Here is a 20,716-nt window from a genome sequence, read left to right on the forward strand (position 1 = left end):
TTCTATAGATGTAGAACAGCTGCTTCCAGAGCTGGCGTTATGCCGTCTCACACTGAAAGACAAGGAAAGAGCAAAAATTAACCTGTTGAATTTATGTTTGTGATGTAGAAGTTATAACTATAGAGCCCATGTAAGGGGAAAAGACCCAGTTAACATGCAAGTCAAGGCATGAACACAGCAGCCCAACTTGTGAATCACAGCAATTATACTGCCTCTCATGGGTGTAGCCAGGGTTTTTGTTAGTGGGGTGTAGGCCTTTGGGGGGGGGGAGAACCTCAGTTAGCCATGTATTTTTATTGACATTTATTGATTTGGGGAGGCAACTGCCCCTCCCTGTCCCCCATGGCTACACCCATGCTGCCTCTCATCTTGGAAGTACAGTGGTACCTCGGGTTACATACGCTTCAGGTTACAGACTCCGCTAACCCAGAAATAATGCTTCAGGTTAAGAACTTTGCTTCAGGATGAGAACAGAAATCGTGCACCGGCGGCGTGGCAGCAGCAGGAGGCCCCATTAGCTAAAGTGGTGCTTCAGGTTAAGAACAGTTTCAGGTTAAGTACAGACCTCCAGAACGAATTAAGTACTTAACCCGAGGTACCATTGTAATATACAGCCATTGTTCTCCCCATGTATTTGTCTAACTTACTTAGAAAGCCATTCAAGCTAATAGCCACCACATATTGTGGGAGAGAATTCTGAGGTTTAGCTGTGCATTGCATGAAGATGTGCTTTGTCTGGGAAGGAGGTTATTAGCACGTTGGTGGGGGTGGTATGTACAGTGAGGTTACCAGATGTCCCTGTTTCCTGGGGACAGTCCCTGGATTTACAGATCAGTCCCCACACAAAATCCTATCATTCCTACTGAAGTTGAAAAGTGTCCCAGGATTCATTGAAAAAAATCTGATAACCTTAATGTACTGTACAGTAATTTGTGTCCTCATGTTGATCATTTATGTTGTGAACTGCCCTGTGATCTTCAAACAAATAATGCTTTATTTGGTCTTCCCTGAATCGTCCAACATTCAGCTTCATCAGACGTTCTCGTGTCCTAATATTTTCAAAGAAGCCTGTTCACCTTTCCTGTCCTGTCTTATTTGTTTCCAGCGCCCTACTTTTCTTTTAAGCGCCAGATACTGCAACCTTTTTTTCCTCCTATAGGAATTTCTCCTGTCCCTTGACCATTTCAGCTGCCCCTTTCCTGAAACTTTTCGGGATTGCAAGCCCTTTTCTCATTCCTAGAAAATGCCACACCAAGAAGCATGTTTTTCTTAGTGATTTGCAACACGTGCAAGGAGGCTTCCGTTGGATTTCCCACATTCGTTTTTATGCGCACCACGGCCAAGCCGCTCGTGCTCGTGCGCGCGCGCGCTCTTTATCAACAAAGCGTTTCTTCCTCCGCTTCGCAATATTCATCAGGCGGCTGCTGCCATGGGTGACTGGCATCGGCTCAGCTGATGGCTTGAGGCAGATGCACCAATCCAGCGGTGAAGCACGGGATGATGCTGAACAAACCCGGCAGGTGATTGGGCGATGGGTGCAGGGTGCTATTTTAAGGGGGCGTGGAAAAAATCGGAGGGTGAAGGAGGCGGGAGGGGAAGAGTGAAGCTCGAGCCCTCGGCGCTGGAGCGAACAAAAGCGGCTGTTGTTCGCGGGCGGCTGCACAGCAGCGGCGCAGGTAAGGGGGGAGAATCGGTTTCTGGAACCCGAAGCGAAATGGGATATTGGAGTGAATCGAGGTCTCGGTAGCGAAGCAAGCAGAAAATAAATAACTTTGCATGCTATTAATAAAGCGGCGCCCGCCTTGGGTGGTTTTCCGGCGATGAGAAGGTTGCACGTCGCGGTTGTTCGGAGTTAAAAAGAACGGACAACAGGTTTCATAAGCTTTATTCTTTTATAAAAGAAAACGGAAATTGAATATATTTCCTATAACGTCCCTCCGTTTTAACACTGGCACTAGGCATGAAGGGGGTCGTTTTAGGCTCCTGTTAACGGTGGCCAGTTTTATCTCTAGGCTGCAATGGCGTGAATTCCATTTTATTTTCTTAACTTTGCATCCTACCAATGTAGTGTTGTTGAGGCGGTGGGGGGAGGATTGTATAGTTGAAGCAACAATGCCGACTGCTCTTTAAAGAAAAGAAAGACCTTGTATGTTTGCCAAGCCAGAGTACGTAACAGGTTGGTATAACTAAACAGAGCCCCCTTTTTTCAACCTTCTTTGGAACGGAGTTCAAAGTGTTCAGCATCTGACTGGTTGACGACCTGTGCACCGAGATAAGCCTGCATATCGTGCAGATTGCTTAACGTCCTTGTGGATGAAACAGACCTCTAACATGTTCACCATTGTAGCCCTGGGAGGGGAGGCAGGGCGACATTCTGCTTGAGGGGCAGCTTCTGAGGCAGGCGAAAAAAGCTATTGTTATACTTGCATCTACATAGCTTTCACTCCATGTGGTTTAAAATTATGAACTGCTGTGGTGGGGGTGAGGCTTACTCTCAAGCAAGTTTTGGACCATGACTCTGGTTCAAGAATCCACCCTGTAGTTAAATTTCACCAAGCATCCTTGGACTCGTCGTGCTCCCAGGGTTGTTGTACAGATAAAGGTATGTTCTAAACTCTTTGGAAGAAGTGTGGGAACGAAATCCTCCCATTATGCAACAGTAATTCCCTCAAGGTGTATTGAAAGAAAACTAGCTAAATGGAAACTTACTCTCTTCTCCCCTCCCAATAAGTGAACAAGATTTCCTTGAGATAGGTAGAGTGTTTGGGAATATATATATTAGTGGGACTTTTCTCTGCGAGTCCCTGGTCTGCAACTTACTGGATTTGGGGCACGTTTTGAAGTAGAATGTCAGCAGCATTGACTCTTACCTATTCATTTACATCAGTACCAGTAAAGGTCCCCAAGGAGGAAGGTGTCTTTTGAACAGTGGCTCTTTCTTAATCTTGGATGCTCCTTGTGGAGGAGAAGGGGAGAGAGAATGGGTAATTTTCGGGCAGGGGTAGGCAACCTAAGACCCTGGGGCCAGATGCGGCCCAATCGCCTTCTCAGTCTGGCCCGCGGACGGTCTGAGAATCAGCGTGTTTTTACATGAGTGGAATGTGTGCTTTTATTTAAAATGCATCTCTGGGTTATTTGTGGGGCATGGGAATTTGTTTTTTTTTTTTTCTTTTCTTTTCAAAATCTAGTCTGGTCCACCACATGGTCTGAGGGACGGTGGACCCGCCCACAGCTGAAAAAGGTTTCTGAATTAGGTATCATTTTTGTCTTGAGAGTGACCTAGGAGCATAACAGTAGGAAAGGTCACACTGGTGCTGCTCACACTAAGGAGAAGGGATTGTAAAAGCCAATAAAAAGTACTTTGTGTAATAAATGTGTGTCCTTGAGAATATATCTCTGCTGGAAGCCCTGAGGCTCAGATAAAACTCCAAAGTTGGCATTCTCCATTGTATGTTAAAGATTGGACAAAAAGAAAATGAGACGTTCCTAACAATTGTACATTAGAGGTAGGCAATCTCATAATTTGTTTTTCAATGATGGCAGATCACTGGCCATTGTTCCTATATTCTTCTATATAATAATGCTACCTAGAGCTTAGCAATAAATTACTTTTTTACACTACTGATGGTATTGTGTACTGTATTCATGCTTTGACAAGATTAGATTTATTTAAAATATTTTTTGCCATGTGCATTAATACTTGCTCCATTAAGTAACAATGCTCCAGTTTAGTAACAATACATTGGTTTATGCAGTTGGGTGTTTCCTTTTCTTTACACTCAGGGCTGGTCTGAGCTCACCTTTTGAACTGTTCAAACCACACAAGTAAAAACATAATCTACATCTGTAAAAACAAACTACTTTTGATACAACTGTACTAAGTTGCCAGTTTCTTTCTTCTATGGTACCTGAGCTTTTAGGAATTAAGCAATAGTCAAGCATTCAGCAGATACTCAGATCTAGAGAAGAAAATATTGTGCCTGTGGATTTTCTGCCTATCATAGACACAAGATTTTCTTGGTTTAATTCTGGTGCAAGTGAATTAGGTCAGATAGCAATATAAAGATCTAGTTTAGTTTTGTCCACACATGGTGTGTGTGCAGGGGCCCAGATGCTTGCTGATACAGCAGATGGAATTGGTTGTTGGACAGAAGTAGAGATGGGTCATCAGTTTTCTTTTTTACTATCTATATGAGGATAAAGATGATTTGGGAGAGGAGCAACAGGTAATCTGCTTTATCCAGGGAGATTGCTTGTGTGTTGGATTGTACACTACAAATCAGGAGCATTGGTAGCTGCCACTTAGAAAGGTTTTGCCTCCTCCTGAGGCAAGCATTGCCTTAAAAGAGAGTACAGAAAGATGTTGAAATGGAAATACCGTAGTTACGTACTTGGGATTAGGAAAGCAGGAGGCTATTGATTGCTGCAGTATTGATGACTCTGGCAACTTTTAGTTGTATCCATCTACAGGTCACTTGGGCTAAGAACTAAGTAGTTCTCAATTTGAAGATTATAAACCCTAAACATATCTTGGCACTTTCATGCCCAGCCCTCTATCCTTAGTTGCTCTAACCAGCAGAGTTTAGTAAGGGTATGATCCTCGAAGGCATTTAGCCTGTGCCAGCATCTCAGATAAGCTAGATAAATTCTGGCTGCTAGTGAGGGAAGGCCCAACTCAGTTCTGTGGCGGGCTGCTGGTGTTCTGCCAGGAAGCCCCAAAAATCAGCCTCATAAATTTATTTTGTAGGACCTCTATTTCAGATCTAACACCAATTCCCAAAATCTCAGCCCAGTAGAGCATTTGGGCAATGATTTTAAAGACAGTGATCTTAATAGCTGGGTTTATTAACTGCCCACCCTTTGAATGGAAGAACCTACAGTATATAGCTGCCCAGTAGTGACCAAATATTAGCTTAATTGCTTCCAGGTGGTGTTTCCATTATGACTTTCCATCAATAAGTAATCCTAGATATTTAAATCTGGGTACTTGCTCAAGCGTGCAACAATCTAGAGTCCACCTGGACTTGGTAGTCCTCTTGCCAAATGCAGTGACCTTGGTTTTATCATAGTTAATTTTTAGATGTTCTTTTTTACACAGCTGTCCAATTTAACCAGCACCCTCCTAACTCCAATTTTATTCTGAGATAACAAAACTAAATCATTGGTGTAGAGCAGAATTGACAATTTACGATTCGCAAGGGTGGGGGCAGAAAAGGAGGAGGATTCCATATCAGGGATGAGATTATTTATATAGTAATTAAATAGGAAGGGTGCCAGTATACATCCTTGCTTAACACCTCTGTTAATTGTGATTCTTCTTATTTGGTGATCACTTGTAGCTGAGTAAGATTGTCTTCCATAAACACAGTTTTAACAATGAGTCCTTAGGTGACTGGAGGCCAATTCTGGATCCACATGCCCTTCCACAGTGGGGACATTGGTTTCTGGGCAGGAGTTGATCATGGTAAGGGTTTGCCAAGTGTGCCTTCCTCTTAGCGCGTTTCTCCCTTTCGTCCTGAGTTTGAGCATCTTCAAAGCCCATGACACCTATGGTAAAGGCTGTTCTTCAATTGGAGCGCTCACATGCCAGTGTTTCCCAATTGTCGGTGTTTATACTACATTTTTTTTAGATTTGCCTTGAGAGAGTCTTTAAGCCTCTTTTGTTGACCACCAACATTATGCTTTCCATTTTTAAGTTTGGAATAGAGTAGTTGCTTTGGAAGACGATAATCAGGCATCCGCACAACATGACCAGTCCAATGAAGCTGATGTTGAAGAATCATTGCTTCGACACTGGTGATTTTCCAGTACACTGGCATTAGTTTGCCTGTATTCCCAAGTGATGTGTAAAAAATTTCAAAGACACCGTTGATGGAATCTTTCGAGGAGTTGGAGATGGCATTTATAAATAATCCACATTTCAGAAGCGTACAGTAAGGTTGGTAGTACAATAGCTTTGTAAACAAGCATTTTGGTTTCCCTGCGAATGTCCTGGTCCTCAAACACTCTGCACATCAATCGGGAGAAAGCTGCACTCACAGAGCTCAGGCGATGCTGGATTTTGGCATCAGTGTTGACCCTTATGGAAAGATTACTGCCCAGGTAGGAAAAGTGACCAACATTTTCCAATGTTACACCATTGAGTTGGATTTGTGGTGCTGCAGATGGGTTGTTTTGTGCTTTTTGGTGCAGCACTTTGGTTTTTTGGATGTTGAGTGATAGGTCAAACTTTTCGTAAGCTTCTGCGAACATATTTAGGATGGTTTGGAGGTCATCTTCTGAGTGTGCACACACTACGTTGTTATCAGCATACTGAAGCTCTAGGATGAAAGGTACAGTAACCTTACTATTTGCTTTCAGCCTGCTCAGATAAAAGAGCTTTCCATCTGTTTAATATATGTTTTCTACTCCCGAGGGGAGTTTGCCTTTGACAAAGTGTAGGATCATGGCAATGAAAATAATGAATAGAGTTGGGGCAATAATGCAACCCTGTTTAACACCTGATCTCAATGTGAATGGTTCATTTTGAGAGCCATTGTTATCTGTGATTGTTGCCATCATATTATCATGGAGGAACCGAAGCGTGTTCACAAATTTATCTGGGCAGCTGATTTTCAGAAGGTCATTCCACAGGGCATTACGATTTACAGTGTCGAAGGTCTTAGTCAGGTCAATAAAAGCCATAAAAAAGGGTGGTTTTGCTCTCTGCATTTTTCTTGAAGCTATTGAGAGGTGAAAATCATGTCCACTGTCCCCCTAGAAGGTCAAAAACCATTTTGGGATTTAGGAACGGTCACCTCAGATATTTTTAAGAGACGGTTTGCTAAGATCCTTGCAATAATTATGTCAGCCGCAGCTCATAAAGAGATGCCTCAATAGTTTCCGCAATCCGTTCTCTCACCTTTCTTAAAGAGATTGATCATTTTGGCGTCTCTTAAGTCTGCTGGGATCTCCTCTCCCAGATTTTTTTATGAGCTTGTGAAGTTGTGCAAGTTCATTTCCATCCACTTTGAAGACTTCGGCAGGTATCCCATCAGTGGCTTTGTTGCACCACTTTAGCTAATGTGGCCTCCTGCTGCCGTCAGAGCACGATTCTGTTCTCATCCTGAAGCAAAGTTCTTAACCTGAGGTACTATTTCTGGGTTAGCGGAGTCTGTAACCTGAAGCGTATGTAACGCGAGGTACCACTGTATTTCTGGGTTAGTGGAGATTGTAACTTGAAACATCTGTAACCTGAAGCATGTGTAACCCGAGGTACCACTGTATTTATATAGTAATTAAATAGTAAGGGTCCAGTATACATCCTTGCTTAACACCCTCTATTACAGAAGTACCTTGTTTTGCAACCACGATCCGTTCCGGAGCCCTGGTCGCTGGCAGAAAAGGACGCTGGACAAAGCGCCGCGTCTGCGCACACACGCCAAACTCGGAAGTAACCCGTTCGGGTACTTCCAGGTTTGCCACAGGCATTTGACGGAATGGGCACTCAACGAGGCGGACGCTAGACGCGTACTACTTTCATTGGAATTAGCAGGGAGTTCAATCTTGCTGCTTTGCCTTGTGCCCCTGGTGGGAAGATTGCAGGAATATGCAGCCAATGCAGGATTTCACTCCTGCCCACAAATCAGCATCAGGAGTGATGTCAGTGACTGAACATGGTTTGAAGGAAATTGCCTCACACTCAGATTGAACCCCCTCTGCTCTAGAGCATGGACAAGTACCTGTATCTGAAGTGATACAGAATTCAACCAGAATTCTAACACTTTATTCTGTAAAATGTGTAGAATGACTCCAGAGCAAGTCTAGAAGAAGCTGAGATTGAAAATGTGTGCAAATATTGTTGAAGCAGACCTCAAACTAGTAGCAGTCATCTGTGAGCCAGAAAGTCCCTGTATTTGCTATAGCAATGAATTATTTGGGGTAGTTTCATGCAAGTCATTCTCTCTTGACTTCAAACATTGCTAAACATTATGTAGAGGCTAAATATTTATTAGTCAAAAAGTTTTAATATTTCACAACTTCTTTGCTGACTAATAATTAGTTTGGCAGTTTACAAAACATAACTATCTGGACAGGGTTGTTTCTACTGTACTCTGTAAATAATGTACCAAGCGGAAACATGCATTTCCATGTTTGATCTTATATCATTTGTTTTGTAACCTTAAAAAATGGACAAAGAAAGAGGAAGTGAAGAGCAGGCACTGTTGCTTATATTTTTAGACTTGTTTAAATGGGTCACACTAGATAGCTCAGTTGGTTAGGGTGTGGTGCTGCTAAACATCAAGGTTGCAGGTTCAATCTAGCTGCATATTCGGCAATGCAGGCGGTTGGACTAGATGATTCTCAGGGTCCCTTCTAACTCTATGATTCTATGAAATGGAGAACTTTGATGGAGTTTTGTTTTTACAGTCAAGCAGTGTATAAATTTTATTAAAAACATGCATAAGGCACCCGTTGCCCTTGCATTTCAGAACAGCTACTGCAGACAGAAAGAAACAAAGTACAATGGAACCTCAGTTTTCAAACATCTCAGCTGCTGAACATTTCGGAAGCTGAACACCGAAAATGTGGAAGTGAATGCTTCCGTTTTCGAGCACGCCTCGGAAGTCGAATGGCTTCCAAGGCGCATTTCTCAATTTTCTCCATTTACTTTGCAGACAGCCCTTTGATCTTCAGTTTTCGAACATTTCGGAAGTCGGAACGGACTTCCGGAACAGATTATGTTCGAAAACTGAGGTCCCACTGTACAGTGGTACCTCAGGTTACAGGCGCTTCAGGCTACAGACTCCACTAACCCAGAAATAGTACCTCAGGTTAAGAACTTTGCTTCAGGATGAAAACAGAAATCGTGCAGTGGCGGCAGCGGGAGCCCCCATTAGCTAAAGTGGTGCTTCAGGTTAAGAACAGTTTCAGGTTAAGAATGGACACCCAGAACGAATTAATTTCTTAACCTGAGGTACCACTGTACTGTACTGGAAACCACAGGAGGAGAGTAGGTTCTTGTGCTCCAAACTGGCTTGCTGGTTTCCTACAGACCACTGTTCAGCGACTGTAAGAACCGAATGCTAGACTAGATATCCCATCTTCTCATGGCCTTCTCAAACAAAAATGGAGGGGAAATAATGTTAGTTAATTATCACACTGAAGTGTCCCATGCCTTTCAATAATGAGATTTTTTGAGATAATTCATATATTTAAGAATATTAGATTGGTTTTGTATTAAGATGCAGTAGGAATCTTGAAAGGTTTCTATAACAGGATGTGTTACATTGTATGATATTCTTTGCTGATATTTGTATTATCATTTGGAGTTCATATAGCACATGTAGTGTTTATATTAATTGGATAATATATTTAATTAATAAATAAAAACAACCAGACACTTTTTGAGGGTGTTATGGAAGAGGGCCATTTTTTAAATTTAGGCTCACGTCCTTCCCTTGGGCTGGAACTTACATAACCCTGTATATAATATAACCTTATATATTGATCTTATATATCCCAGTTATAATGAAGATTCCCTGACACTTTCTGGGGCAGCCCAATCAGATGGGGAGCATGTAAATAATAAATTATTATTCTATTAGCTCTCGCAACTGCAAGTTTTATAGTAGGCATGGGAACCTTTTTTAGGCTGAGGCTTGTGTCAGATGAATCCAGATATGAAACAGGGCAAGAGCAACAGATGTGTCTCCTACTTTTTACAGTGACTCATTCCAGCTGTACAAAAGCTGGCGCATCTACACATTCACAAACAGGTATTCATCCAGGCAAGCAAGAGGGATTATTGTTGTTGAAGAGCACATTCTAGTCAGGCAAAATAATTCTGTGTTCCTGAGTAAGGTCTGGGAAGTGCTAGATGGACTTGGAGGTTTCCTACCTGTTAGACAGCTTTCAGAGCCAGGTTCAGAATAAAGGGTGTGGTTTTAGAGGTGTGTTGATTCTTAATTATGAAGAGTTTTGTAGATTAAAACCCAATCATCCCTGTAAACAATTGGGAGCCAGTGCAGATTTTGGAGCCCTGGTTTTAACACACTGTGTACCATCCCAGCAAGGTAATGTTGTGCCTGTGGTAACTGAAGCTTTGGAACCTGGGAAGACTAGCACCACATCACCTATCCTATATTATTTTAAAAATGACCAGGCTGGGTTCATTTTGCTCGGAGACCACCTGATCTCAAAACAGTAGTTTAGAGTGAAGCTGATCACCTCAATGACGTTGCAAGTAATATATGCACAGGAGTCCAATCAATGAGATCCAGAATAATTGTGAAAAGGTGGCCTTTGGGAGAGAAGCTCATTGTTCGCCAATAAAGGGGGTAATAAAGTTACCCTCTTGAAGTTAGCAGTCCTAGATAGTTTAAGATACTAAAGTCTAAACTTTTCATACACGAGGAAAAATACACGAGAGAAGGTTGAATTCAGTATTTAAAAATTTACCTGAAAACAGTTTGTTATAAGATGGAGGTTTTAAGGGCTTTTTTTCCCTTCCATTTTTATGCACCTTTCAGGAAGCTTTTTTTGTACCACTCATTATTAACTGTATTCAGTTTTGGCATTAAGACCTCTTTTTGTAAGGATGTTTTTGGTCAGTTGGGTCAACTTTTAATTCATAAGCTGTTGTCTTGCTTTGGCTTAAGGAATACGTAAAGAAAAGAAGAAGTAAGGACAAAAAGTGTCTACAAACCTGTGTGCACCATTATTTTCTTTGAAATTTTCCTTTAACTACTATCAGCTGTGGCCAACAAGCCACAGATGGAGGAAGACTGATTTGAAGATGGAAGCTTGTTATGTGTGCATAATCCATTTTGGTTTGTAGCAATTGGCCTAGTGGGAGACTGTAGGGTACTCTTATTTCCTTAGAGCTTGCTTGGGTAAATTTATTGTTACTATTTGCATACATATCCCATCTTTTTCTCCAAGATAGTCAAGGTGGTGTACATGCCCCCCCCCTTTATTCACCACAATCCTGTGAGGCTGAGAGGCGGTGACATGCTCAAGATCACCCAATGAGTGTCTTGGCTGAGTGGAGATTCGAACCCTGGTCTCCCAGGTCATAGTCCGACACTCCAATCACTGTATCACACCAGTGGAAACCTAGTATTTTCACTTTCATATGTGGAAGTCTTTTTTAAGAGCAAAGACTGCACAGAATTGTTCATGGTGAGTTCCAGCATCTCTTTTTCTAGAAAAATAGCACTGCTCGAACTATATTGTGTTGGGCAGGTTAAGGTTTGTTTAGCAATGACAGCCTCAATAAACCATTAAATGTCAGGCTTGGAAATATGTAGTATACAATGGTACAGTGTAGTACAAGCTTGGGCTTGTTTATCTGTACTTTAGAGCTTTGTTTTCTGCATTTGTATGCGAGGACCTTTTTGTTAAAAGGTCACTGATTTTGTTAAAGGCAAAGGGAGCCTTGCATTTTGTAGCTGTCAAAACTGTGTGATGCAGCAGTGAGCCAGAACAATGCAAACATAGTGGCCTAATCCTGAGTATTGCAAAAGCTGTTTGGAATGACAGCAGTGGATGTAGTCGTCGTCTTCTTTGGCGATCACTCGTAGCCGAGTAAGATTGTCTTCCATAAACACGGTTTTAACAATGGGTCTGTAAGTGACTGTGGAGGCCAATTCTGGATCCACACGTCCTTCCCCAGTGGGGACATGGGTTTCTGGGCGGGAGTCGATCACGGTGTGGATTTGCCAAGCGTGCCTTCCTCTTAGCACGTTTCTCCCTTGCATCCTGAGTTCGAGTGTCTTTAAAGCCCATGACATCTTTGGTAAAGGCTGTTCTCCAACTGGAGTGGATATAGTAGGCCTTTGCCAAACAGCTGTGGGCTAGGCCCAGGGCTTCCAAAACGATTAGTGGCAGAAGTACTGCAGGGACTCTCCAGGCTGCTGCTTGGGTCTGATCCTATCCATTTTGGTTCCACGTTTATGATCTCTAGCACACATACAAATGCAGGAAGCTGTGCCTCGTCTGAGAGATCCTCTGCAGCTTGCTGCTGTGTTCTTCTGGTCTCTTTCATGTTGGCCAAATTTTGCCAGTTCCTCTCCCCCACCCTCCACAGCTCTCCACATCCCCTCCTGCACAATGTTTGAGATTTTCAGGGAGTTCTGAGGGCTTCGGTATGTGGGGAAGGCCTGTCGTGCAAGTAGAACTCTACTCAGCCTTCTCTGAATCCTAAACATGGCAGTGTGTGTAGGATATTCTCATAGACGTGTCTCTTAAGAAATTCCATATGGGCATGAGGAGAGTCTAGCCCAGGGGTGCAGAACTTGTTAGGCTCCATGGACCAGATCCTGATCAGGGGGCCGCCCACTTGTCAAAATCCCTTTCACTCTGGAGTGAGATCCGGCTGAAGGGGGAGAGAAGTCTTAAGCCCAAACTTGCTGTGATTTTAAAGAAGGAGCAGGAGACTTGCAAAGGACTTTGGGAGACCCACCCCACCCCAGCTTTAAGATTGCCAGCACCTAATGTTGTGGGAGGGACGCAGGTGGCGCTGTGGGTTAAAGCCTCAGCGCCTAGGGCTTGCCGATCGAAAGGTCGGCGGTTCGAATCCCTGCGGCGGGGTGCGCTCCCGCTGCTCGGTCCCAGTGCCTGCCAACCTAGCAGTTCGAAAGAACCTCCGGGTGCAAGTAGATAAATAGGGACCGCTTACCAGCGGGAAGGTAAACGGCGTTTCCATGTGCGGCTCTGGCTCGCCAGAGCAGCGATGTCACGCTGGCCACGTGACCCGGAAGTGTCTCCGGACAGCGCTGGCCCCTGGCCTCTTAAGTGAGATGGGCGCACAACCCCAGAGTCTGTCAAGACTGGCCCGTACGGGCAGGGGTACCTTTACCTTTACCTTTAATGTTGTGGGAAGTGCCAGAAAAAGGCCTGCAAAAAAATCCAATGCTTGGGAACTCTGGTGGCTTATTTATGTTGTATTGATATAACACGAAATTCATGCTTTGTAGACAAATGCTAACTATTATTTCCCCTTGCAAATAAGATAGCAAACTCTGATTTGCCATAGTCCAGCATAAGAAGTTGTTATGGTTTTGCACTCAATTGTTTATGAATTTCCTATCGCCTCTCCCTGTAGGTTCCAATGGCTGCCTGTCGGCAAAAACAATTTTCTGAAGGAGGAAAAAGTAAATCCGTAATGAATGGAGCTGGAACCTCTCAAGGACAATGGGGGAGGGCCTGGTAAGAGAATCCTGCCCTAACATAGTTTTAGGTGCTATATAAAAATTGCTTTCAGTACTGCAACATGAAGAAGTGTCACATCATAAGCCTGGAAGGCTGTGTTTTAGAGGTGATGTAGGTCCACCCCATTCTCCAGAACAAATTACAGCTCCACCTCAGATTAATGTCTTCATTTCCTTTTAGATGCATTATTTTATGTGTATCAAAGTTATGTGTACCAAAGAAAGCAAAAAATCGACTCAAAAGCCTCTTTTGGAAACCTGCCGGGAGACATCCTCTCTAACTGGTATAGTTTGAGACAGTCTGGAAGCTGAGAATACAATTAAAATTTTCAGAAGTTGCCACACTTGAGGCAGTGTTGGATTTTTATGTATCAATGCAATCCTCATGATTAAGGCATTCAACAGATTATTGATCTTCCTGCCCTGGAAGTTTTTAGAACATGGATGGGCAACCTTTTTGTATGCAGGGGACACATTCCCTCAGGGATAATTGCTGGGGGGGGGTGTCAATATGCCAGCAGTGACCAGTGCCAGAATGGGAGGGCATAGCAGGGACACCCCCATCTCTCTCTTCCTCCTCATACAGAAGGATTGTGGGGAGAGAAGCAGATTCCTCTTTCCAGAGCCCTGAACTTATTGCTTGCAGAGGGCTTTTGGACCTTACACTGAGGGCTGCATATGGTCTTAGTTTACCTAGGTCTGTGTTAGAGGGGTTATCTATTGTATGAGTTGGATCCCGAGCAGGAAGGTGAGGGTGGTGTCTTGTGCTAAGTTAGGTTCATTGATTACATGAGGTAATATGCAGGTGTTTATGAACAAGAAACAGAAAGGTACCCCTGGTAAGGTTATTTGGAGTCGCACATCTGGGATCAATGCCAAAATAAACATGGAGGCAGCAGGCCCATTTCTAGAAGTAAAGAGAAAATAGATGCGGGATGCTGAACCTTCCCCCAAATATGTCACTTACCTCCTTGAAATTTGTCCCTTGCTAGGCTTTTCAGAGGGTGCAAATGCTGGAAGTGAGCCTAGGTGAAATAAGTTGATATGGCAGGAAGAAGGGTGTGTGTAGGTTGGTTGGTTTTGCAAATTCTACTGTCATCCTTGAGACCCCAAGCACTGCACAATAAACAAATTATTTATCTCTGTGTCTAAATCAGGCCATAATCAAAGCAGCAGCATCTTGCAACTATTCAGTTTCTTGTGTCTTACGTTTCAGGAAAGTCGACGGGTATTCCTTGGCGTGTGTCATCTTTCTACTCCTATTTGCACCCTTCATTGTATATTATTTCATAATGGCATGCGATCAGTACAGTTGTTCTCTAACTAAGCCAGCCATTGACTTGGTCACAGGGAAAGCCAGTCTCTTGGATATCTGGCACAAGACACCACCATTGACTTGGAAAGCTGCGACCCTCTATGCTTCTTGGGTAATCTTCCAGGTATGTGCCTTGAGGCTTCTCTGTTGGAATCCAATAGGGCATAAGTAAGGCAGTCTCAGGTATGTGATCAAAACTGAGCTTTTCTGATTACAAAACAGTATTTTATTGGTAGAATCAAAGCTCACACATGAAACTAGGGAATATAGGCTGTCCATTATTATCCTGTGAATGCTATTGGCAGCAACCCAAGACTGGGATTCAGCATTCTGTCACCACCCAATTTGCATCAGCTGTTAAGACCCCTGGCTTTCTGGACCCGTGTGTGATAATTCTACTGCTGACCCTTTTTCATTTGTATTGCTGTTTCCAGTACTCTGTCCTCCCACTCATGTTCTACATACATACACACACCAAATACAATGACTGAGTCATTGGAAAGACTGTAGGTACATAAGAATTTACACAGGGAGAAGAAATGTAGATAATGTAGAATAATGCCTGAAACTGCAGGGAGTAGAAATTATCAAGGCGGGATTTGGAAGGGAAAAAAACAACTGTCAGAAATAAGAGCATTGAGAACACGAGCCAAAATTACCCATCCTTCATAACTACCTGACAGTTCAGAAATCATTTAACGTTTTTATAACAAAGATTCCTGCATTGTAGGGGGGTTGACTAGATGACCCTCAGGGTCCCTTCTGACTCTACAATTCTTTGATTCTAAGATGCTTCTCACAAATTAATTTTTGTTACAGGTATTTTTGTACATGCTTCCTGACGTTTGTCACAAATTTCTTCCTTATTTTCGAGGAGGAGTGCAAGAAGGGGCTGTCACACCTGCTGGTAAGCTCATTTTTGCCAATACTTTTTCTTCACAAGGCTTTTTAGCATCACCAAGAAATACGGGTCAGGAAACAATGATGGCATGGGCACTACTCTTGTCGTTCCATGTGCAGAGACCTAAAAAGGCAAACTCAAGCCTCTAAGTGTGTTGCTTTTGTGATGCAGCAGAAAAGGCATTGTTTAGAACTAAACCCCAAAGGAATTCTTAGAATGTGGGATCTGTGTCTTTCAGCTGCTTAGATTTTGCTCCTCAGAGGGTTGTATGAAATCAGTATGGGGTAGTGGTTAGAGTTGTTGTGAGGATGGGGGGTGGCGGCAAAGAACCATGTCTATCACCTTGAGCTCCTTGCAGGAAAGTTGGGCTATGGATACAATAAATAAATAAATAAAATTCTACAATGAAGTGTATACATGCTTAGGCATGCTGCATTGTACTGTAGAAACCCTTTTGACTCTGCAAAAGTGATTCACATGCAACATGCCTCCAGCTCAATGCCAACTGATCCCAGGAAGCTTGACAGCAGAAAATCTACGAAGTGCTAAAGCAGAGGCAGGGAGCCCAAGGTTTACATTACCTCAAGGGCAACCTTCAAGATGCCACATGCCAGTGATGGGTAGGGCCAGAAGCAAAACGTGGGTGGGGTCCTAGGCAAAATGTGGTTGGAGCAATAGGTGTCGCTTACCTTTGTGAGGCAGACTACATTCCAACTACACAAAACTGTGATGTTGCTACACAAACACACCCTCTGTTTGCATACATCCTACATCCAGTCAAGCAAGAGGCAGTATCATAATTCAAAGGCATGCTCCAGACAGGAAGGATTGTGGTCTAGGGTGTCCCATGGGCCAGATGCAGAGACCAGAGAACCACTTTCAGCCTGTGGGTTTGAGATCTGTGTCAAAAGCTCAATTACAAAGTCTCCGGTAAAAATGCAAGTAGCATTCCACAAAGTTAACAAGACGTCCATCACTTGGGAAACATTTTCTCTTCATCAAGGTCATCCTAATATTGGCTGAATTTCCGAGAGCTTCCTAATTTCAAATTAAGGATTGAGAACTAAACCAATGCATACCACAGACAAGGAATGTAACCTAAGAACATATCTGCTGGATATATCCAATCCAGCATCCTGTTTGCAAAAACAGCCATGTACATGCTTCCAGGAAGTTTACAAGCAGGACATGAGAACCACAGGATTCCTGTTTCTTTATGTGTTTGTTAAACATGGAGGTTCCATTTGGCTATCCTGGCTAATAGTAGTTGATACTCAATTTTACAGAAAATAGTTTTTATGGCTGATGCTTTATTTAGCATTTTATTGCCAAGTGTTCACCATTCTCAGAACTCTTGTGAAATGGCAGTCTACAAATACATCTGGCTACACAGTTGCCCATGTTGTACTATTGGAACGGGTTGGGATAGTGGGTGATTTTTAAAATGTTCCACCACATTCAAAGCAGATTCATAAAAATAGACTGGGTAGGATGAGCTGGTTCCTCCTCACTCCAAAACTCTATGCTATGAAGACTTGCATCACTTTATGAAAACAGGGTACAGAACTGCAAAGTTCACAACCACTGGATATCACACTGACTTCCCTACCTCTTTGTCAAGTGCCATCTCTAAACTGGACCATGCAACTCTCTTCCCTTTCAGGTGCAGTACTCAAATATGAGGTCAATGGACTTCAAGCCTGGCTTATCACGCACATACTCTGGTTTGCAAACGCTTACCACTTCCACTGGTTCTCGCCCACCATCATTTTTGACAACTGGATTCCTCTCTTGTGGTGTGCAAATATCCTGGGCTATGCCGTTTCCATATTTGTAATGATAAAAGCCTACTATTTCCCCACTAATGCAGAAGATCGGTATGTTGGCATTGCATATATTACTACATCTATGATGTTTGCACATTTGATGAGCATTTTTCATTCTGGTAAATAAAACAAATCAATCCAGTAGCGCCCTACTTTTGCTTTCCCACTTGAGATCCTAGATGCAGGAATCTAATATTTGTCCGTTATAGCATACAACCATGTAAAGTAGTAAGTACAGTGGTACCTCGGATTACATACGCTTCAGGTTACAGACTCTGCTAACCCAGAAATAGTACCTCGGGTTAAGAACTTTGCTTCAGGATGAGAACAGAAATCGTGCTCCAGCGGCAGCAGGAGGCCCCATTAGCTAAAGTAGTGCTTCAGGTTAAGAACAGTTTCAGGTTAAGAATGGACCTCCGGAACGAATTAAGTAAACATGAGGTACCACTGTAATTAAGGGACGCAGGTGGCGCTGTAGGCTGAACCACAGAGCCTAGGACTTGCCGATCAGAAGGTCGCGGTTCGAATCCCCGCGATGGGGTGAGCTCCCGTTGCTTGGTCCCCGCTCCTGCCAACCTAGCAGTTCGAAAGCACGTGAAAGTGCAAGTAGATTAAAAGGTACCGCTCTGGCGGGAAGGCAAACGGCGTTTCTGTGCGCTGCTCTGGTTTGCCAGAAGCTGCTTCGTCATGCTGGCCACATGACTCAGAAGCTGTACGCCGGCTCCCTCGGCCAATAAAGCGAGATGAGCGCCGCAACCCCAGAGTTGGTCATGACTGGACCTAATGGTCAGGGGCCCCTTTACCTTTTACCACTGTAATTATGTGCCTTTTAAAAGAATTTTCTCAATATCATGTTTTGAAATTGATTTTAGATTAATCTTTTCAATTTTTTGTTTTTGTTTTAAACAATTTTAGCAAATTCACTGGTAACTTTTTCTACGACTTCATGATGGGGATTGAATTTAATCCTCGTTTAGGAAAGTGGTTTGATTTCAAACTGTTCTTCAATGGCCGCCCAGGCATTGTAGCATGGACTCTGATCAACCTCTCTTATGCAGCGAAACAACAAGAATTATATGGACAAGTAACTAACTCAATGATACTTGTCAATGTCCTCCAGGTAAGCCAAGACCTTGTTAAATGCCAAGTGAATCTTAATGCTCTGAATATATAAACTGATGGAATTTAGGATCTAATAGGTGCTCCATATATCTAGCTTCATCCCCTGCTCCTGCTTACATTTATATCCCAACTTTCTTCCATCATGTGATTCCCAGTCACTCATCCAGGTGCTGAACAGAACAAGATCTGCTTTACTTCAGCAAAGTGGTGACCTCATGTGCCTTCAGGCTAAAACTTGTAGCCCATAATCAGTATAAGTTAGTGAGTTCTGATCTTAGTGTGGTAAAGAATTATGGCTCACTTAAGTGTGCATGTGTGTGCCCATCAAGTTTAGGGGCTAGCTATACTTTCAAATATTGGAAGTTTGATTCTCTGAAGTGTAGAGTGCCTAGAATGCATTTTTATCAAAAACTTTTATCCCATCTCAAATAAGAGAAAATTTGTAAGATGAGGCTTAGCAGAAGCAATCAAAAGAAGCCTGATGTGACTATACTGCCAAAATCTAGCGATTTAAGCATTTAAATTTTCAAGGAAGGATTTCACAGTTGTCCATCTATGGCTAGCCCTAGTGATCTCTGTTGTGTTCTTTTTCAGGGTATATATGTTTTGGATTTTTTCTGGAATGAAGCCTGGTATTTGAAAACGATGGACATCTGTCACGATCATTTTGGATGGTACCTGGGCTGGGGAGACACTGTTTGGCTTCCTTATCTCTATACACTGCAGGTATTTTCATATGTTCATGATGTGAAATTCATTAATCCCTAGAAACAGTAGTAACAACAGTGGCATTATTAGCTGCTACAGTAAAGGTCCTGTTCAATTTTATTGACTGCTTTGGACACATGCTGTGGCTCCTGACATCCCAAACCAAATACATTTATATCCTGCCCCTTTTTTCCCCCTAAGAAGCAGGATACAAGTGGTCTCCTTCCACCCCATTTTATCATTGCAGCAGCCCTGTGAGGAAGCTTTTGCTGAGAGGTCGTGATTGATCCAAACTCACCCAGGGAGTTGATGACTGAGTGAAGATTTGAACCCAGATCTCCCCAGTCCTCATTCAGCAGACTGAGCACTACACCATATTGACTCTCATTATGACAAAGCGAGTGACTGTGGCTTATCTATCTGTGTTATAGAGTACTTAACATAAGAGCAGTTTCCCCACCCCCCTGGCAGGCAACAGCTTCATTCTCTAGTATGGGCTCCTCTAATGAAAGCAGACAGGTACCAATTCTGTATAAACGTTTGCTTATGGGGTATGTTTCTCTCTCCTTCTTTAGGGATTATACTTGGTCTACCACCCTGTCCATCTGGCTACAAGCAGTGCAGTTGGGATTCTACTATTTGGTTTAGTGGGCTACTATATCTTTAGAATGACCAATCATCAGAAAGATCTCTTTCGTCGTACAGATGGCAACTGTAAAATCTGGGGCAGAAAGCCCCAGTACATTGAATGCTCCTATACGTCAACAGATGGGATCAAACACCACACCAAGTTGTTGACATCCGGCTTCTGGGGAGTGGCACGCCATTTTAACTATACAGGCGACTTGATGGGCTCCCTGGCATACTGTCTATGTTGTGGTTTTGAACACATTCTGCCTTACTTCTACATAATTTATATGACCATTCTTCTGGTTCACCGTTGCATCCGGGATGAACACCGATGCTCCAGCAAGTATGGCAACAATTGGAAGAAGTATACTGACGCAGTACCTTACCGGCTAATTCCTGGGCTCTTTTAAATGCTCGATTTCTCGACTTCAAAAGGTTTATGAACAGTTATCTTTTCAGTGCAGCAAGTTTTGAGGATCTAAAAAGCAGCACCTTTTTGGCACACCTGATGAGACACGATTCTAATATCTGTTAAGGTCATTGTGCCACTAAAATGATCTAACTTTTTTAAAGGTGTGGGTTTTGTTTTGTTTTTTAAAAGTTCCCTGTCCTTGACCAACAAAGCTTCAGATTAAAAAGTTGAATCTTGAGGAGCATTCAGATTCACACCTTGGACACACAGAGATTCCAAAGTGTGTACAGGGACAGGAATACACACACAAGCCCTGCCACCAGTGTCCTCATGGATCTTTCCCCTGCCTGTCTTACCTGTCCTCACGTTGTGTGAGGAAGGTCTTGCATCTGCTTGAAAGTGCCTAACTGCACATGATGGAAGATGTTTCTTCTCAACTTCACATGTTCAACTTCACAGAAGTAGAAGCCGCCTGCAGACTTCCATTGGGCAACACAAGGGAGGTCCGGAATGGGGTGGTGGGCAAGATGCTCGTGAGAACTTTGGGGACAAGGTTTCCTTGTGTGTTGGCCACAAGGATGCTAGGGGGAGGGATTGAATGCGCATCCC

At 43.1% G+C, this 20,716-nt stretch overlaps 1 protein-coding gene across 2 annotated transcripts; it reads left to right on the forward strand.

Annotated features, from left to right (window-relative positions):
- Positions 1-1,501: 1,501 nt before the first annotated feature.
- DHCR7 (7-dehydrocholesterol reductase) lies at positions 1,502-20,345 on the forward strand. Of its 2 annotated transcripts, none has more exons than XM_079968917.1 (8): positions 1,502-1,520; positions 13,088-13,191; positions 14,410-14,632; positions 15,328-15,415; positions 17,073-17,286; positions 18,151-18,355; positions 18,952-19,083; positions 19,641-20,345. In XM_079968917.1, exons 2-8 carry the CDS (start codon positions 13,094-13,096, stop codon positions 20,103-20,105), a joined length of 1,425 nt encoding a protein of 474 aa, XP_079825043.1. In that variant the 5' UTR covers positions 1,502-1,520; positions 13,088-13,093; the 3' UTR covers positions 20,106-20,345. The 2 variants fall into 2 exon arrangements, with proteins under 2 accessions (XP_079825043.1, XP_079825044.1); XM_079968918.1 differs by lacking the exon at positions 1,502-1,520 and adding an exon at positions 1,570-1,676.
- Positions 20,346-20,716: the final 371 nt, after the last annotated feature.

This window comes from Podarcis cretensis (assembly GCF_951804945.1).
Source record: "Podarcis cretensis genome assembly, chromosome: 1".
In the NCBI taxonomy this organism is placed as follows: domain Eukaryota; kingdom Metazoa; phylum Chordata; class Lepidosauria; order Squamata; family Lacertidae; genus Podarcis; species Podarcis cretensis.